The sequence below is a fragment of the Mercenaria mercenaria genome, chromosome 10 (genome assembly GCF_021730395.1).
Source record: "Mercenaria mercenaria strain notata chromosome 10, MADL_Memer_1, whole genome shotgun sequence".
Lineage (NCBI taxonomy): Eukaryota > Metazoa > Mollusca > Bivalvia > Venerida > Veneridae > Mercenaria > Mercenaria mercenaria.
Window position 1 is genome coordinate 69,235,006 of NC_069370.1, and position 20,970 is coordinate 69,255,975.

At 35.7% G+C, this 20,970-nt stretch overlaps 1 protein-coding gene across 5 annotated transcripts in view; it reads left to right on the forward strand.

Moving 5' to 3' along the window:
* Positions 1 to 20,970, forward strand: part of LOC123561348 (tetratricopeptide repeat protein 21B-like) — a 102,912-nt gene that overhangs the window by 33,723 nt on the left and 48,219 nt on the right. For all 5 annotated transcript variants that reach the window (XM_053553289.1, XM_053553290.1, XM_053553291.1 and 2 more), the window contains one exon: positions 16,031 to 16,141. In XM_053553289.1, the coding sequence (XP_053409264.1) occupies positions 16,031 to 16,141 (111 nt within the window). The remainder of the gene's footprint in view (positions 1 to 16,030; positions 16,142 to 20,970) is intronic.

A 20,970-nucleotide genomic window follows, 5' to 3' on the forward strand; every position in this document is an offset into this window, starting at 1 on the left:
TTAGCTATTTTGACCTTGTCTGCACAATAGCAGTGTCATTTATGATTTGAATTTAATCAAACTTGCAGAAAACTTGTGTCACCATAAGATCTCAGTTCCTTTCTTGAAAGGACCAGATCCCATTATGTGTTCCAGAGTTATGGCCCCTAAAAGGGCCAAAATTAGCTTTTTTGACAACTGGCTCAAGATTCAAGATTCCTTCATGGGTTCCAGAGTTATGGCCCCTGAAAGGGCCAGAATTAGCTATTTTGACCTTGTCTGCACAATAGCAGCTTCATTTATGATTTGAATTTAACCAAACTTGCACACAACTTGTGTCACCATAAGATCTTGGTTCCTTTCTTGAACTGGCCAGATTCCAATATGTGTTCCAGAGTTATGGACCCTGAAAGGGCCAAAATTAGCTATTTTGACCTTGTCTGCACAATAGCAGCTTCATTTTTTATTTGAATTTAATCAAACTTGCACAGAACTTGTGTCACCATAAGGTCTTGGTTCCTTTCTTGAACCGGCCAGATCCCCAAATGAGTTCCAGAGTTACGGCCCCTGAAAGGGCCAAAATTAGCTATTTTGACCTTTTCGGCTTAATAGCAGCTTCATTTAATATTTGATTTTAACCAAACTTGCACACAACTTGTATCACCATAAGATCTTGATTCCTTTTTATATGCCCGAAGGGACATATTATGTTATCGCCTCGGTGTCTGTCAGTCTGTATGTCTGTTGGTTAGCAATTTCCTTTCTGCTCTGTAACTGTTGAACCCGTTGAAGGATTTCAAAGAAACCTGACACAAATGTTCACCTCATCGAAACAATGTGCAGAGCGCATTTGGATGGCTCACTTCAAGGTCAAGGTCACACTTAGGGGTCAAAGGTCATATGACTTCTTTTATGTGTATATTGCTCTGCATTTGCGTCGATTGCAGTGCTCTTGTTTATATTTGGCAGATCCTTCTTTTGTTGACCTACAGTAATTTTTTTCAGTTACTTCCCTTTTATGTTACTATAAATAGCTTATTAAGAAATTTTATTATTATTGGCCGTAGGTAAAAAACCGAGACCACTTTTCTGTGGTACAACATGGATGGTACCTCCAATTTTTAATTGTATTTTGACATATCTGTACCTTGTAAGAATTTTTCATTTCTTTTTGGTTAAATTTTGCCCTTTGTTGTTCCTGTCTTTTGGACTTAGATATATTTTCTGAGGACTTAGATTTACTTTTAATTTCTTCCCTTTGTTGTTCCTGTCCTTTGGGCTTCATCAGTCAAAATTTTGCTCGATGTAATCCTTTGGGCATAAAACTACTGGCCTGATTTGAAAATAATTTTATTTGAAGTAGCTTTAAGAAAATTTCAACTATATTTTCTCATAATTCTTTTGATTGATCTGGATTATGATTCTTTGATCTTCTTGTCCTCAAGTGCAATGATAACAGGTGAGCGATATAGGGCCATTTTGGCCCTCTTGTCATAAAAGAAATTGTGTCTGAAATCTTTCATCATTTGCCTCTGATTCATGTTGTGAAGTTGGCAGTCACTCATGGAGAACAGATTAGTACTGGTACACTGGTTAGGTTAACGGCATGCTGCTACATAACTGAAATACTGTTAAAAACTGGACTAAACCCAAACAAACAAGCAAAGAACAAATTCGTTAGCAACAAACTGATTCCCCACCAATATCTCGAGAGCACATGAAACTTTATAGGATAACTGTTAATAGCAAATGGAGATACTTAGAGGATATTACATGAGTGTTGTTTCATTTTGAATTTATTAAACAAGTTGAATAAAATAATGAAATGTGAGGCTCTGCTGAGCATTTTATCAATTTTATTCAATGAGTTTAATGAATCTAGTGTGGAAAGACACAAATGTGATATTCTTTTTATCATATGTAAGGCCACACCGAATTCATTACCTGTTCGTCGGATTTCCCGCACCAATTTGACGGGAAACGAAAAAAAATATTTTAATTTTTTTTTGACCGCCCGCACCTGGCGTATTTTTTGCGCTGGGTCGAAATCAGTAGGAACGAAAAAAAAAGGTGGAAATTCCGAAGTTTAAACGCACCTAGCTTGTAATTTAGGCCAGCATTTTTTAATTTTCTAGTTTACGGAATGCAGACCCTGTTTTTTGACAAAAGGAAATAAAAATAAATGTCATTTTCAGTACATTTATTTTCATTTTACCCACCAACCATCCATGTTTGCTACTGTCAATACAAGTTTAACTGTATGGTAGTGGTTTTGTTTCATCAAAGTGAGCAGACGCATGAAAAATGGCAGCCTGCATGAAATAAATTTTGTAAAATTAAATTTAAAAAAATATACTAGTTAACAGACAATAATCTTTGGAATAAGTTGGTAGTGATAACAAGTATTGTAAATGAATTGGAGTTGAGTAGAAATTACTGCAGCTAAAGCTCAACATTGGGAATAATCCAAAGGGGTCCGGCACATGAGAGGATTAAGTTTAATGACTTATTTTTGAGTCCTAGAGCCATAAAAAAAAATATTATCAGATATTTTCCCATTCAAACATTGCATCCAGTTATTCAAATGAATCAACTTTTAAAATTACCTCAACATATTTTCATATATTTATCTGTTTTTCGACAATTCGACATCGTACCGAACAATACTAACAGCGAATCCGAAGTCTAACAACATCGCGTAACAACGAATAAAGATATAAGCAGTCAGTAAAATCAACATTCTGTACCATTCGCGAACAAAACAACCATTGCAATATGAGTTTTAATTAAAAACTACAAACTAACCGCCAAAGTTGTATTTACATAGCACCAACAACGGCCATAATCCTTGTTTCAAACTTTTTTCTTTCTAAAATATCTAACCACTACCATTTTGCTTTGTACGTCATATGTTTACACATACGCGCTTTGATTGGCTCACTATTTTTACCTGTCCAATCGGCGACTTAATTGTACTACGGGTTTTTCCAGAGTTGCGTGATTTGTAATTTGACAGCTACTTTGATCGAATAAAAATAATAAAGTGTTGGAGACAACCTTGGCTTAACAGGAATTAAACTTTGACGGTTAGATTATTGTTTTTATTCACCATTTGTATTGCAGTGGTTGCTTTGTCCGCGGAAGGTCTAGAATGTTGTCTTTACTGACTGCGTACAGCTTGATATGTTGTTACGCGATGTTGTTAGACTTCGCATTCGCTCTGTGTTTTGTTCGGTACGATGTCGAATTGTCGAAAAACAGATAAATATATGGAAATATGTTGAGGTAATTTTAAAAGTTGATTCATTTGAATAACTGAATGCAATGTTTGAATGGGAAAATATCTGATAATATTTTTTTCATGGCCATGTAAAGAAAGTAGTTGAAAACAAAGCTTCTGCGGGGTAAAAACCCTTGTCTAGGGAGTAGTTATATTAGTATGATTTTTTTCATAATTATGGCTCTAGGACTCAAAAATAAGTCATTAAACTTAATCCTCTCATGTGCCGGACCCCTTTGGAATAATCACGTAAAACTAGAAAAATGACGTTCACTAACCAGGCTGGTAACATTGCCCGATCGGGCTTAAAACATGAAAAGTGATATTTCTTGAAAAATAATAAAGATATTTCTTTCAAACTTGGTCCATTTATTAAGCATAACATATGATGCTTATCAAGATAGAAGTAACTTTGTTGCCTTCAGTTTTGTTAGAATTACTTCCCTTTTTCAGATTTTTATGATGCATAATTTTTGAAGTCCAAAATAGTTATGTTTTAATGCAATGTTTAAAACAGAAAAGGTTCAATGGCTTTCTATAGCTCTAAACTTGTGCGCCAATACCTTTATTCTCAGGGCTCCGGAAATTTTGATAACTCAATCGGTCCGAAACGAAAATCCTGACATCGGCGCTACCCCACCCACCGCATTCCCAATATTACATATTTTGTAAAACGTGATAGGGTAAACAAATAAGCATGTCATGCATTAAAACTGATTTACCAGTCACCGCGCGTTACCATACAATGAAGACAGTTATTCAGTGTTATGTGTGATCGTTACTTTGTTTAAATTTCGATGTTTTTCCGAGATAATACGAGGCATTGACACCGTGTGCGTAACTAGTCTAAAAGCCAACGCACGTGACTTCGATACCGTATACACGGCAGATACTTTGTGATGTTTCCTCATTCTTTGACGGAATTCTATAAAATACAATGCGTCAACGTGAGTTACACGACACATATTCTCTGCTAAACAGCCTCAGTATTTAAAGAATACTCTGCCGCGGACCGAATGTGTACGTTATTTGAACGCTGAGATCGAATTTCCCACATGTATAGTTCCAGAACGATACGCGGGTTGGCCACGGATATTTCATTTTACTTACGTTGTACTTCAATAAGCAACTACATTTTATAAAGTTATATGTTCTCTTCTGATGTAAACAAAATTTCATTTTGAAACGTTTTTTAAAAGACCGATTTGATAAACAGTGCCGCTCCGGTTTTCTTTATCATTCGTGGTTGCCTGTCCATTTTTTTCTTTTTTGTACGGTCGGGTTGCAAAGACGATTTTCTGCATTTGTTTCAACTGGAGCCCCAACAAATGAATCATGTAATTTTTTCAAATCAAGTAATTATAAAAATTATTTTTATCGGTTTTCCGTGTGATGTCTCATTAAATCAAAGACCTATAATGTACAATTATAGCTCTTTGATTAAATGCAGCGACCATTTGTTTGTTACCGTGATCAAACATAGCCTTTTGAAATAAACCATCCGTCGGATTCTAAATAAAAGAAGTGGATCCCCGTCGAAATGATTTGGAACCAGTCAGAAACGTTTGGAAATTAGTCAAAAATGTTTAATACACCGCAGTCGGCTGTCTGCAAACATTAAAGGATGTGCCGCACGAGCACTGATTGCGTCACCTGCTAATTATGGACCGATTATCAAAGTGACAATCAGACCGATTGACACGTTTATTGATTATCTGAAGGTGCGACCAACAATTTCCTGCTTGGCAGGTGATCGTGTATTGAGCTATCAGACCGAAATTTATACTTTTCTCCCATTTTTACGGGACCGATTTTTTTTCGTTTTTTCACTTCACGAATCGGTCTGAAAAGTCAAAAATCGGTCCAAAACCGACAAACCAGCAAATTTCCGAAGCCCTGTTTATTCTATATATTTAGGGTTAATACTTCGTTTCTAGTGCAGATGTATGAGCATTTTTTTTTTTAAACTAACATTTCTCTATGATGTTGTAAGTGAAAGCAGAGTAAAATGTAAACATTCATGTACTAGCGCAATAATTTAGAGCATTAGAAAGCCATTGAACCCTTTTTTTTGTTTTAAACTTAGCATTAGAACATATTTTTTTGGACTTCAAAGATTATGCGTCATAAAAATCTGAAAAGGGAAAATAATTCTACCAAAACTGAAGGCAACCAAGTTATTTTTATTCTAATTTGTATAATCTGTTATGCTTAATAAATGGACCAAGTTTGAAAAAAATAACTTCATTAGTTTTCAAGAAATATTACTTTTTATGTCGTAAGCCCGATCGGGCAATGTTACCAGCCTGCTAACAATGCTGTCCAGGTGTTGAAAAATCTGGCGTATCACATGTACGAGATTTTTTGTCTGTATATTATAATTGGACAACGATCAAATTCATGTGGGACTGCCAGAAAAATTAATAAAAAGGAAAGACACCAAAGAAATGGCGAAATGGAAGAGCAAAAGTGAGTATCAGCTTGTAAAAACATTTCTTTTCTTTGAAGTATTGAGAGTCTTTTCCTTTGAAGTATTGGGGGTCAGAGAAGAAAAAAATAAGTAATATCACAATTGTTAGTAAATATGTTTAAAACAAACTGCATTTTCAATGTATAATGATGTCCCCTGCAAATGCAAACACGTGATAAAAAATTCAAACTAGTCCAAATAATTTGACGGATACATTAATGATTGTTTTATATTTCTGTCGGGCAACCTAACCGACACCAATATTCCGAGGATCAAGTCAAATTAGTTTGAATAAAGTTCTAACCAGGTACCCTAACTCAAAAGATAATTATCAAACATGAAACTCCAGGCAATATTCTCATGTCCACTTAAGTATACTAATAAAGAAGACCCATTGAAAGTATGTATGGGACAAACATTCAGCCACTAATTGCCACATGTGCCTATTACACTGAGGAACACAATAAAATATCCAGTAATAAATGTATTTTCGGACTCCTAACTTACTATGTCCAAGGCCCATTTCAGTGAAGAGTCTTTTTTCCGAAACTGTTGCTTGAACATCAGCCGATAAGGTTATTTTGTACACATTTTTGCTGAACCAAAATTAAGATTGTTTCGGCTTTTCATACAATATAGATGGAAGTACACTTTATTTGGTGTTAAACATGACACAAGTGATAATTTCTTCTTTCTTTATTTCATCGCTCTTCGCTCGCATCAATAAATGGTGATTTAAAAAAAATCCAAGGAGATTAAACAACTTCCTTTTCATTCAAAAGCTATCCCAAGAGTTGGCAGAAGAAACTGAACATCTTTTATCATGTAAATTTTCCAACCAAAATGTGCTTTAATTGAAAAATCAGTATGTGTAAAATATGCGCTTATATAACTTAAAAAAATAACCTTTCCATACATGTTGCTTTTTGCTAACTTTCATAACCAGAAATTTTACGACTGTTTACAGTAGGATTCAATGACAAAATAAACTTTTTTTGCTTATCAATATACCAACATATTCATTAAATTAAGTGAAGTTTGTAATTACCACCATTGAGCTCTTAAGAATCATGTACTAGTATTTCATCAAAACACATGCAAGGAAATAGGTGCTTCAAAAGTATATTTTTGTTATTAAGTATGGTTTTGACTACACATACGGAAATCCAGTATATGCATACAGAAGTTATTATGTTTTGGTGGTTTATTTATTTTTTTCCTTGAAATTAACATGGAAGTATATATCAGTAATGCCATGAAAAATAATCGAGTAGAATAATAACTAGGTCTGTTGTTCAAAGGTGATTAATACCCCACCCTTGAGTCCCAACCCCAGACACCGCTTCAATACTTGGAAGGTAAAACGATCGTTATGCTGCTGATATTTTATTGAAGGAACACAATTAACTGACCTCTAAAACTGTTGTCATTACAAGCTGGCCAATCAAACTCTGTGACCTTAGAAATAATCTCTGACGTTTAAATTATTTTTTCCTAATGGAAGCCACTCTCTGGCTGAACACGCTCAGCGGATTATATATTACTAAATCCGAGGATGGAAAAGTGGCGTTGTTGAAACATGCCAAATGTCTTATTTTTCACAAAGATTAACAAACGTTGTTACCTTCAAATGCATGGTCAATATGTGAAAACAAACCCCATTGCGACCCACTCATAATGTGCAGCAAATTCACGCATCCGAGTCACACTAGATTTAGGACAGATACTACTAAATCATAGCCATGAATTACTTGGTCAATGACCACTGAGTTTGTTGTGCGCGAACACGTAGGCTGTTAGCAGCATCAAATTATTATTATGTAAAACAGAAAAACAATAAAGTGAATATATGCCAATAAGGTAGACTGGTTTAGTCCTTTAGTCCAATCCTGGACGAACATTTAAAACAGACATTGCAACAAAGATTTACAAGATGGTCATTATATATGTATATGGTTGTGCCCTAGAAGGAATTTTTGCTATGCTTTAACTTGTTATGTACAGAAATAAAATGTATATATTTCCCGTGCTAATCACTTGATTTTCATTTTGGAAACAAAAATCCTTCCAGCAGTTTCAAGCCGGATACAGATCAACATGAAATAATGTTATTTGGCCTTTAGCCTCCAAACTTTGCTCTGCATCCATTTTAGGTAAGCGTCTGATTTTCGGTTTCCTTGGAACGGTTTGAAAGATACAGAACACAAATAAAAAAGAAAGATATTTGACCCTTAACCTCCAAGTGTAGACCGTGCAGATACTTTGCCTTATTAGAGTGTTGTACAATTGACAAGTGCTGAATGCAGACATCACTTCGTTTGATTGTTTGTCGAAGATTGTTTGTCGAAAGTTTTCGAGCGAAAATATTGGATGATGCAAAACTCATTTATTGTACAGAGGAAACATTTCTATTAAACCCAGGTATCTTGGTAAAAATAAAGTATGGCTTAGGCCTGCGCCTTGCATTCCACTATTCTGACTTCTTGACAACTAACGACTGGTTAATTACGTGTGATTATATGGAGAAAAAAAGGTGTAGACGATATTCCACCAGAAAAGAATGACGGACGGACAGAGAGACGATATATATAGCTCCATATACTGTAATTATTTAGCTGTATATACCATAGTTAAACACAACAGGCCCTTGAAAATTAATATGTTTCTGTTTTAAGAAGTTCTGATACTTAGAAGTATGTGTGGAAGTATAAATATAAATATAACAACCACAAGTGTAACATTATTTAGATCCGTGTAAATACATATATAAAATATGCACAGTCTTCGCCTTAATTTTTTTTCAGCACTTGTCCTTTCGGGCAAGTAAGTTAAGAAAACCACTTGCCCGAAAACATTTTTACTTGCCCGAAATAATTTTGTTTATAAATATGATGTATTTTGGTTTATGCTTAATTCAACATTCAGCTATTTAAATGGTAGTCAACTAACCTACCCACACTATCCATGGGGAAGGCTAAGCCAACGTAAGTGGATAACCATGTTGCAATATTCAAGTAACTACCAGACAGAAATTATGGGAGAAAACTGTAGAAAAAAAGTAAGACCTATACCAGTATCTAGTTATATGCCAGGTGTGGGGTTCAAATTTGCACTACCCTTCTAAAACTTACTTTTTTAGGGCCTTTAAAATATTGTGTAGTTGTTCAAAGTTAACTGCAATAATGGATCAGCCTGGTTAGGCACCCCCCTCCCCCCCAAAAAAAATGTTGTGTTTCTGCTGGCATGGCCAAAAAAAGTAGGGTCGGTAGGTCAGTATTTTTGTTTTTTATTTTTTTTTTTTTTTTTTTTTTTGAAGCATTATTATCAAGTAATATTTTAATGTAGCCTATTATCACAGTCCGGGCGACGTGTCCAAAAAAAATATGGATAAAATAAACATCATCAACCCACCTGTGTTTAAAGCGAAAAAAAACAAAAACATTGTCGGTAATTATTCTGTTGATAAACAAGTAATTGACCTTGTTTTCATCATCAATTAAAAGCCCCTCAAAGAGCTAAATGAAGTGTGTCGGTATCGTGGCTTCTGAAGTGGAGATCAAAGCGGTGTAGTTGCCCGAGATTGTCATGGCATTACGTCATGTTTTCGCGCTATGTGACACATCACTGTCTGATCGTACGGCCTCGGTTCTTTAAATTGCTGAGAAGAAATCAGTAAAAATATATCTTCTTTAATTTTTTTAAAAGCGAATATACAATATCCCGTATAAATCTGACAGGTAAATGTGTCAAACGATAGAAGTAGATATCCTACCTCTGTGACCTATTTGCCCTCAAGGAATTTACATTATTGATTGAAAAGAATATCTGACATAGTGTCGAGTCAAAAAAGTACAAAGATTCATTTACTTATTAAAGTTATTAAAAACCACAGCGACATCATACTGCTTTATTTTAAAACAATCATTGTTTTTATTTACGTCCACGAGGTCACGTAACCTATTCTGCCGCACTTGCAGAAATCAGTTTGCCAAAAATCGTTTTACTCGATGTATTTAAATTGCTGCCGCTTTTTCATTATTTAAGATTTTTTAATTCTGTTGTTGGTACTTTCTTGTCAAAAGTCTGAAATTTATGACTATAGTATGTATTATTTATTTACTTTTAGAAATAAATAAATAAATAAGATCGCGCTGTTTGAAATTTTACAAATAATTGTATGAAACTTCGATCGTTTTTATAGAATTTTGCCTACATTTCTGTCGATATCTTATTAAAATTGTTATAGAATTCAAACTGTATAACTTCTCAAACGGTGTTGAAAATTTGAAGTGATTATATTAAAAAATGAATGCACTACACGCATTTTTAGCTCATCTGATTTTTTGAAAAAAAATGATGAGTTATTGTCATCACTTGAGCGGTTGTCGGCGTCGGCGTCGGCGTCGGCGTCTGCGTCGGCGTTGCCTGGTTAAGTTTTATGTTTAGGTCAGCTTTTCTCCTAAACTATCAAAGCTATTGCTTTGAAACTTGGAATACTTGTTCACCATCATAAGCTGACCCTGTATAGCAAGAAACATAACTCCATCTTGCTTTTTGCAAGATTTATGGCCCCTTTTGTACTTAGAAAATATCAGATTTCTTGGTTAAGTTTTATGTTTAGGTCAACTTTTCTCCTAAACTATCAAAGCTATTGCTTTGAAACTTGGAATACTTGTTCACCATCATAAGCAGACCCTGTACATCAAGAAACATAACTCCATCTTGCTTTTTGCAAGATTTATTGCCCCTTTTGGACTTAGAAAATCAGTTTTCTTGGTTAAGTTTTATGTTTAGGTCAGCTTTTATCCTAAACTATCAAAGCTATTGCTTTAAAACATGCAACACTTGTTCACCATCATAAGTTGACCCTGTATAGCAAGAAACATAACTCTATCCTGCTTTTTGCAAGATTTATGGCCCCTTTTGGACTTAGAAAATATCAGATTTCTTGGTTAAGTTTTATGTTTAGGTCAACTTTTCTCTTAAACTATCAAAGCTATTGCTTTGAAACTTGCAACACTTGTTCACCATAATAAGCTGACCCTGTACAGCAAGCAACATAACTCCATCCTGCTTTTTGCAATAATTATTGCCCCTTTTGGGCTTAGAAAATCATTTTCTTGGTTGAGTATTATGTTTAAGTCAACTTTTCTCATAAACTATCAAAGCTATTGCTTTAAAACTTGCAACAGTTTTTCACCATCATAAGTGGACACTGTACATCAAGAAACATAACTCTATCCTGCTTTTTGCAAGAATGATGGCCCTTTTTAGACTTAGAAAATCATGGGTAGGACAATATTTCTATTACACAAAAAAAATCAGATGAGCGTCAGCACCCGCAAGGCGGTGCTCTTGTTTGTGTACGTGTCGATAAACAAAAGTAACGGCGATATGATAGGTCGCACGTGCTCGTGGAATGGAAAATTACTGGCATGGCGTTTTGATATCTTTACGATTCGCGGGTAAATTCCAGTCAATTCAGGTAATTTTAGGGATGTAATTTCTGAATTTTGTAAAGTTACTTTATATATTGCAAATGTGAAGTCATCAATTCATGCATAAATATACGAAAGCTAGTATTTAGAATGTTCATTTCAGATTCATGAAATTCTGTAATTATTGTGAAAATTCAGGGATTTAAATTTTGGTCCAGGAAAAAAGCACTTGTCCGTTTGGGCAACCACCTGAAAACTTTGGCTTTCCCCGAAACAGGATCTACTTGTCCCGGACTTCGGGCAACCCAGTTACGACGAAGACTGTATGCATGCATCTAATTATGTCTCCCCCAGGAGACATATTGTTTTTGCCCTGTCCGTCCGTCCGTCTGTCCGTCCGTACGTCACACTTCATTTCCGAGCAATAACTGGAGAACCATTTGACCTAGAACCTTCAAACTTCATAGGGTTATAGGGCTGCTGGAGTAGACGACCCCTATTGTTTTTGGGGTCACTCCGTCAAAGGTCAAGGTCACAGGGGCCCAAACATTGAAAACCATTTCCAATCAATAACTAGAGAACCACTTGACCCAGAATGTTGAAACTTCATAGGATGATTGTACATGCAAAGTAGATGACCCCTATCGATTTTGGGGTCTCTCCATTAAAGGTCAAGGTCACAGGGGCCCGAACATTGAAAACCATTTCCGGTCAGTAACTTGAGAACCACTTGACCCAGAATGTTGAAACTTCATAGGATGATTGGTCATGAAGAGTAGATGACCCTTATTGATTTTGGGGTCACTCTGTCAAAGGTCAAGGTCACAGGGGCCTGAACATGGAAAACCATTTCCGATCAATAACTAGAGAAGCACTTGATCCAGAATGTTGAAACTTCATAGGATGATTGTACATGCAAAGTAGATGACCCCTATTGATTTTGGGGTCACTCCATTAAAGGTCAAGGTCACAGGGGCCCGAACATTGAAAACCATTTCCGGTCAGTAACTTGAGAACCACTTGACCCAGAATGTTGAAACTTCATAGGATGATTGGTCATGAAGAGTAGATGACCCCTATTGATTTTGGGGTCACTCTGTCAAAGGTCAAGGTCACAGGGCTGAACATGAAAACCATTTCCGATCAGTAACTGAGAACACTTGACCAGAATGTTGAAATTCATAGGATGATTGGTACATGCAAAGTAGATGACCCTATCATTGTTTTGGGGTCACTCCTGTAAAGGTCAAGGTCACAGGGGCCTGAACATGTGAAAACCATTTCCGGTCAGTAACTTGAGAACCACTTGACCCAGATGTTGAAACTTCATAGGATGATTGTACTTGAGAGTAGATGACCCTATTGATTTTGGGGTCACTCTGTCAAAGGTCAAGGTCAACAGGGGCCTGAACATGGAAAACCATTTCTGATCATAACTAGAGAACCACTTGACCCAGAATGTTGAAACTTCATAGGATGATTGTACATGCAAGTAGATGACCCCTATCGATTTTGGGGTCACTCCATTAAAGGTCAAGGTCACAGGGCCTGAACATTGAAAACCATTTCCGTCAGTAACTTGAGAACCACTTGACCCAGAATGTTGAAACTTCATAGGATGATTGTCATGCAGAGTAGATGACCCCTAATCGATTTTGGGGTCACTCTGTAAAGGTCAAGGTCACAGGGGCCTGAACATTGAAAACCATTTCCGTCAGTAACTGAGAACCACTTGACCCAGAATGTTGAAACTTTCATAGGATGATTGGTCATGCAAGTAGATGACCCTAAGATTTTGGGTCACTCTGTAAAGGTCAAGGTCACAGGGGCCTGAACATGAAAACCATTTCCGTCAGTAACTTGAGAACACTTGACCCAGAATGTTGAAACTTAATAGGATGATTGTCATGCAGAGTAGATGACCCCTATTGATTTTGGGGTCACTCTGTTAAAGGTCAAGGTCACAGGGGCCTGAACATTGAAAACCATTTCCGATCAATAACTTGAGAACCACTTGACCCAGAATGTTGAAACTTCATAGGATGATTAACCATGCAGAGTAGATGACCCCTATTGATTTTGGGGTCAGTCTATTAAAGGTCAAGGCCACAGTGGCCTGTTCATGTAAAATCATTTTTGGAAATAACTTGAGAACCACTTGACCTACAATGTTGAAACTTAATAGGATGATTGGACTTGCAGAGTAGATGACCCCTATTTATTTTGAGGTCACTTGATCAAAGGTCAAGGTCACAGAAGCCTGAACAGTGACTTGAGAACTACTAGGCCAAGAGTGTTGAAATTTAGCGGGATGATTGGACATGCCAAGTAGATGATCCCTACTGCAGCCAACCATCAGTGTCTCTTTGACTTTTGCTCCTGACCCCTATTGACTTCTTGCCTATAGGACTTTGCATTGGGGGAGACATGCGCTTTTTTACAAAAGCATTTTCTAGTTTTTCAACTGTGGTGGTCTCTTTTAAACAAGTTTTAACATTTATTACGTTTGAGACAGTCCCCGTTAGCTAACGATATAGGATAACGTGTCGTTATCTTCAACTTCAAACACGCACATACCGCTATTGACTTGCATCTGCTTGGTCGTCATCGTTATCTTAAAATTTTATAGATCTCCCGACAGTTCAGCAGGTCTATATATAGTTCAGCCGATTAAAACCTGGTCTTCGAGATAGTAATATCGTAGACTTTTTATACATACATGTATATGCTTACTTTAAAGGTTTCAAAGGTTATCTTATTATGATAAAGTATACCTTCTTTAACTGATATCAATTTGTCATATCATTGTTTGTTTAAATAGACTTTTAAAAGCAAACATTTGGTTCTTGTTTTTTTTCTCTAAAATTTGTCTTGCTCTTTTGTTTTCGAAACTATAACATTTCCTTATACTCGTATCATAATATATGATAATACAGATGTATATTATGCACAGCATTTGTAGTTATTGTTTCCCCCTTGGTATTCAGATACGGTAAATATACAAAACGATATCTTATCCAATGCACTCAAACCAAATTATATATTTTTGATAATAGCTGACTCGGTTTGAGTATGCTCTTGAAAGTTAATGAAATATACAAGACACCACTAGCACGAAATACCATGCCCATAGAATTAAATGAGTTAATAAGAAGTTGAAAACTCATTATTTTGGAAATTACTATGCACTCTTTTAGAAAATGTGACTGTAATTTTTTAAGAGATTGAAGTAACGTGAACTGGATGATTTTATTGTGTAAATACATTCGAATATAAACTATATTACAACAAATACAAAATACAGTTGTTTGTAATAACTTCTGGACATGTCGCAATAACCCACTTATTCTTACTTAACCCTTACCCTGCTATATTTCTATAATGGGCTGGTCCATCTTTCAATTTTGACAGTACCACTTATTATTCAAAGGGGTTTTCACTGAAAATTTACTGACTGAAAAGCGAACAGTGCAGACCATGATCAGACTGCACGGATGTGCAGGCTGATCTTGGTCTGCACTGGTCGCAAAGGCAGAATCATCTGCCGCCAGCAGGCTAAGGGTTAATAACAAACGGCTGTCTTACTGTATCTTAATGTTCTAATTTTTATTAATCTTATCAGTCTGATGTCTGATCTTTTTTTTAATGCTTACTAAATAGTTTATTCACAATGATATTTATGCTCATTTATGTTATATGTCATTAAATATCTTAATTTTTTTGTCGTATTTTTATGTATTTGTAAAACGCCATTGAATATGTTTTGCGTAAAAATAGGCGTTTAATCAAATAAAACAGTTTCAGTAGTAAATAAGAGCATATAGACCTTACTATGACTCTTGTTACCTCCCCTACTTTCACAATATCAGACTGAAATGTAGGGATAGCGCATGTTTTTTTCATGTTATAACATCTTCGCTCGCATCAATAAATGGTGATTTGAAAAAAAAAATATTTTAATTTTTTTTTCGCTCTCTCGCCCCAAATATTTTTGAAAAAAATCCAAAGAACAAGACATCAATTTGGTGTGGCCTAAGCTTTTCTAGCTGAATTATCAAAATTTCATCTTTCTTTAGGTATTATAGACCAAGTCAATTCAACCAACATCTGTACCTTAAACAACCTCGATGTCAAAGCGTAATACCAAATTCATGGAATGGTTTTACTTAAGTCCTAATGCGTTAAGCATGTGATAATGCCTAATTAAACAGCTATCAAGTTACAGGCTGGTCACATACGTGTATTGACAAACAGCTCTTGTTTACTTGCAAATGTTATGATTCTGCGGTTTGACCTTGCACTGTGTGATATGTAATAACTATCCAGTGAATTTATGGTGATGAAAAAAATAAGTTATCTTGCTTCACATCTGTGTTATGTGGGGAAATAAAACAGGACATATGAATACTGAACATTAATAAGGTACCTGACCACCAGTTGTGAAATACTGTTTAGAATAACCACAAAATGAAAAAGACATGTAAAAGTGTGTCAGAATATCAGTTGAAAAATCTGTTCTCAGCAGATGAAAATGCCATAGCAGGCCTATATGTAGCCACACAAGGTCTTGATATATTATATATTTACAGATAATGTTGCAAGTAGCTGGCCTATATGTAGTCACTGGGCATATTGATGTCTATTTTTAGTCACTGGGCATATTGAGGGATAATATATTTACAGATACTGTTCGATTTAGCCAGTTTATATTTAGCAAATAGACATATTGATGTCTGTTTTTAGTCACTGGAGGTCTTAATGTATAATATATTTACAGATAATGTTAGAAGTAGCAGGCCTATATCTAGCCACAGAACTTACTGATGTCTTTTTTAGTCACTGGAGATCTTTATATATTTACAGATAATGTTAGATGTAGCAGGCCTATATTTAGCCACTGGAGATCTTGATGCCTGTCAACATCAGCTAATGACACTTTTGAAAAATGACAAAGAAAATGATTCTGCAACAATTGTAAGTAAAGAGTAGAATTGTATCTCAACATTTCTTTGAGACAAAATGTTTTTCCCTTCACAGTCTGCCTGTCTGTATGTCCATATATGTCTATATATAGTTTGTCTGCACTTCTTCTCCATAACCCCTGGCTAAATTTCACAGTTGTACCCAACAAATTTGCGTGTGAACTTTATTTTCTATTTTACATGTAGTGGTTAAGAAAAAATGAAACACTTGCCCTGTGATTGGTTTGATCTTCATTTAGATTGTGCATTATTGATGGGAGGAAGCGATGTAGCAGATGCGTGAAAACAAGTTGGTGCATAGAATATATTAGACAAAAATACAATTCAAATAGAATGTGTTTCAAAATATTTATTTCTATTAATCAATATATTGTATAATAAATACTATGGTACAGGTACAAGCAAAATGGAAATCAGCAAATGAAATTATGCAGTATAGATTAAGAAAACAAATCCTTTTTAGCTCACCTGTCAGGAAGTGACAAGGTGAGCTTTTGTGATCGCGCAGCGTCCGTCGTCCTTGGGTACGTGTGTCCGTGCGTGCGTAAACTTTTCCTTGTGACATCTCTAGAGGTCACAGTTTTCATGGGATCTTTATGAAAATGGGTCAGAATGTTCATCTTGGGAAATTCTAGGTCAAGTTCGAAACTGGGTCACGTGCGTCCAAAAAGTAGGTCAGTAGGTCTAAAAATAGAAAAACCTTGTGACCACTCTAGAGGCCATAATTTTCAATGGATCTTCATGAAAATTGGTCAGAATGTTCACCTTGATGATTTCTAGGTCAAGTTCGAAACTTGGTCACATGCGGCCAATAACTAGGTCAGTAGGACTACAAATAGAAAAACCTTGTGACCACTCTAGAGGCCATAATTTTCAATGGATCTTCATGAAAATTGGTCAGAACGTTCATCTTGATGATATCTAGGTCAACTTCGAAACTGGGTCACATGCCATCAAAAACTAGGTCAGTAGGTCAAATAATAGAAAAACCTTGTGACCTCACTAGAGGCCATATTTTTCATGGGATCTGTATGAAAGTTGGTCTGAATGTTCATCTTGATGATATCTAGGTCAAATTAGAAACTGGGTCACGTGCGGTCAAAAACTAGGTCAGTAGGTCTAAAAATAGAAAAACCTTGTGACCTCTCTAGAGGCCATATATTTCATGAGATCTTCATGAAAATTGGTCAGAATGTTCATCTTGATGATATCTAGGTCAGATTTGAAACCGGGTCAACTGCAGTCAAAAACTAGGTCAGTAGGTCAAATAATAGAAAAACCTTGTGACCTCTCTAGAGGCCATATTTTTCATGGGATCTGTATGAAAGTTGGTCTGAATGTTCATCTTGATGATATCTAGGTTAATTTTGAAAGTGGGTCATGTGCCATCAAAAACTAGGTCAGTAGGTCAAATAATAGAAAAACCTTGTGACCTCTCTACAGGTCATATTTTTCATGGGATCTGTATGAAAGTTGGTCTGAATGTTCATCTTGATAATATCTAGGTCAATTTCGAAACAGGGCCATGTGTGGTCAAAAACTAGGTCAGTAGGTCTAAAAATAGAAAAACATTGTGACCTCTCTAGAGGCCATACTTGTGAATGGATCTCCATAAAAATTGGTCAGAATGTTCATCTTGATGATATCTAGGTCAAGTTCGAAAGTGGGTCACGTGCCATCAAAAAGTAGGTCAGTAAGTCAAATAATGAAAAAACCTTGTGACCTCTCTAGAAGCCATATTTTTCATTGGATCTGTATGAAAGTAGGTCTGAATGTTTATCTTGATGATATATAGGTCAAGTTTGAAACTGGGTCAACTGCGATCAAAAACTAGGTCAGTAGGTCTTGAAATAGAAAAACCTTGTGACCTCTCTAGAGGCAATACCCTTGAATGGATCTTCATGAAAATTGGTCAGAATGTTCACCTTGATGATATCTAGGTCAGGTTTGAAACTAGGTCACGTGCCTTAAAAAACTAGGTCAGTAGGTCAAATAATAAAAAAACCTTGTGACCTCTCTAGAGGCCATACTTTTCATGGGATCTGTATGAAAGTTGGTCTGAATGTTCATCTTGATGATATCTAGGTCAAGTTTGAAACTGGGTCAACTGCGGTCAAAAACTAGGTCAGTATGTCTAAAATTATTAAAATTGTTTGACCTCTCTAGAGGCCATATTTTTCAATGGATCTTCATGAAAACTGATCTGAATGATCACCTTGATGATATCAAGGTCAGTTTCAAAACTGGGTCATGTGAGGTCAAAAACTAGGCCAGTAGGTATAAAAATAGAAAAACCTTGTGACCTCTCTAGAGGCCATATTTTTCATGAGATCTTTATGAAAATAAGTGAGAATGTTCACCTTGATGATATCTAGGTAAAGTTCAAAACAGGGTCACGTACCTTCGAAAACTAGGTCAATAGGTCAGATAATAGAAAAACCTTGTGACCTCTCTAGAGACCATATTTTTCAATGGATCTTCATGAAGATTGGTCAGAATTTTTATCTTGATAATATCTAGGTCAAGTTCAAAACTGGGTCACATGAGCTCAAAAACTAGGTCACTAATTCATATAATAGAAAAAACGACGTCATACTCAAAACTGGGTCATGTGGGAAGAGGTGAGCGATTCAGGACCATCATGGTCCTCTTGTTTGCATACTAGTAGGAGTTTCCAGTATGTTCATCAATGCTGGCAGAAGTGGTGCTTAAAAGAAAGTCATTTGTTTTTTTTCTTCTGTCATTATAGAATATAATATAGGAGGAAAAATATCTATCACTGATTGTAGAGGCAGATGAAAATATTAGCTTTCAGGTAATATGGTGGTAACTTGACACTGAGAAACAGTTACCTTGAAGCTGGATACTCTCATCCACACATACCCCATGTTCACAACATGTGACTAGAACTTCAAGAATAAACTCCATTTAAGACTTACCATCAGTGCTGAATAGTCATTTAGAAATAAATGTTTTCTTAAAAATCACTTTTTATCACACAAATTAAATGTAAATGGAGAATAAAGTTTCACTATCTAAGATGGGAATTGTTTTCTGAACATGGGGCAGGTAAAAAGGTGTTATATTTAATATCACATCAGAATTTATAAATAAACAAAAATCATTTCAAATTCCAAAAACTGTTTAAATTTTTTTTTACAGTAACACACTTTATGGGGTCAAATAAAGTCTTAATAAAATTTGTAAAATTGGTATTTTTGTGAAAATGGCCCTTGATACAAATTTATTGACATACATGTATTTGTTGATATTAGTCTGGCTGTCTACTAAATAATCGTGTTTTTTTTTTCTTTTAAACAAATTTCTGGTATATTCTGACTTGATCTTTCTTGGCTCTTATTATCTTAATAACCTAAGGAGTTATCTCCTGTAAACAAACCAAAGAGTGTGAATACTGACTCAGTTGATATATGTAAAATATTTGTGTAAAGAACAAAAGAGGTGATCTAACATTATATGAGGCAATGAAGAATTGGATGTTTCTAGTGATGTTCAGATTGTCACCGACAATCGATTGTCGATCATTTTATGAGCCAAAGTCGCCGACATTGATTATGAACTTGCATAATCAATTATTTGACTCTTAGGTGAGTTTAAATCCTATTCAGGAGTTATGCATGTTTTTGATGGTATTTCCTCTTTAGGTTCATTTTTAGCTCACCTGTCACATAGTGACAAGGTGAGCTTTTGTGATCACCCTTCGTCCGTCGTCAGTCCGTGCGTCAGCAATTTCTTGTCTGCACGATAGTGGTTTCATTTATGATTTTATTTTATCCAAACTTGCACACAACTTTGTCACCATAAGATCACGGTTCCTTTCTTGAACTGGCCAGATCGCATTATGGGTTTAAGAGTTGTGGCCCCTGAAAGGGCCAGAATTAGCTATTTTGACCTTGTCTGCACAATAGCAGCTTTATTTATGATTTGATTTTTACCAAACTGGCACACAACTTGTATCACCATACGATCTTGGTTCCTTTCTTGAACTGGCCAGATTCCATTATGGGTTCCAGAGTTATGTCCCCTGAAAGGACCAGAATTAGCTATTTTGACCTTGTCTGCACAATAGCAGCTTCATTTATGATTTTATTTTAACCAAACTTACACACAACTTGTATCACCATAAGACCTTGGTTCCTTTCTTGAACTGGCCAGATTCCTTTATGGGTTCCAGAGTGATGGCCCCTGAAAGGGCCAGAATTAGCTTTTTTGACCTTATCTGCACAATAGCAGCTTCATTTATGATTTGAATTTAATCAAACTTGCACAAAACTTGTGTCACCATAAGATCTCGGTTCCTTTCTTGAAACGGCCAGATCCCATAATGGGTTCCAGAGTTATGGCCCCTGAAAGGGCCAAAATTAGCTATTTTGACCTTGTCTGCGCAATAGCAGCTTCATTTATGATTTGATTTTAACTAAACTTGCACATAACTTGTATCACCACAAGATCTTGGTTCCTTTCATCAACTGGCCAGATTCCATCATGGGTTTCAGAGTTATGGCCCCTTAAAGGTCCAAAATTGGCTATTTTGGCTTTTGCAGCCATATAGAGACTTCATTTATGGTTTTATTTTATACAAACTTTCAAAATATCTTCAACAACAATAAATCTTGGATTCCATGACAAATCAGATCCAGTCGTAGGTTCCAGTGTTATTTTATATCTAATTACCTCCCCTGATTGTAATCAAAATTGATTTATATCAGTAAGTACTTATAGGACTTATTTGAAATTTCATTATTGTTATTAGTTGGACTGAGACAATCAGGGTAGATAACTATGGACTGATTTTATGTC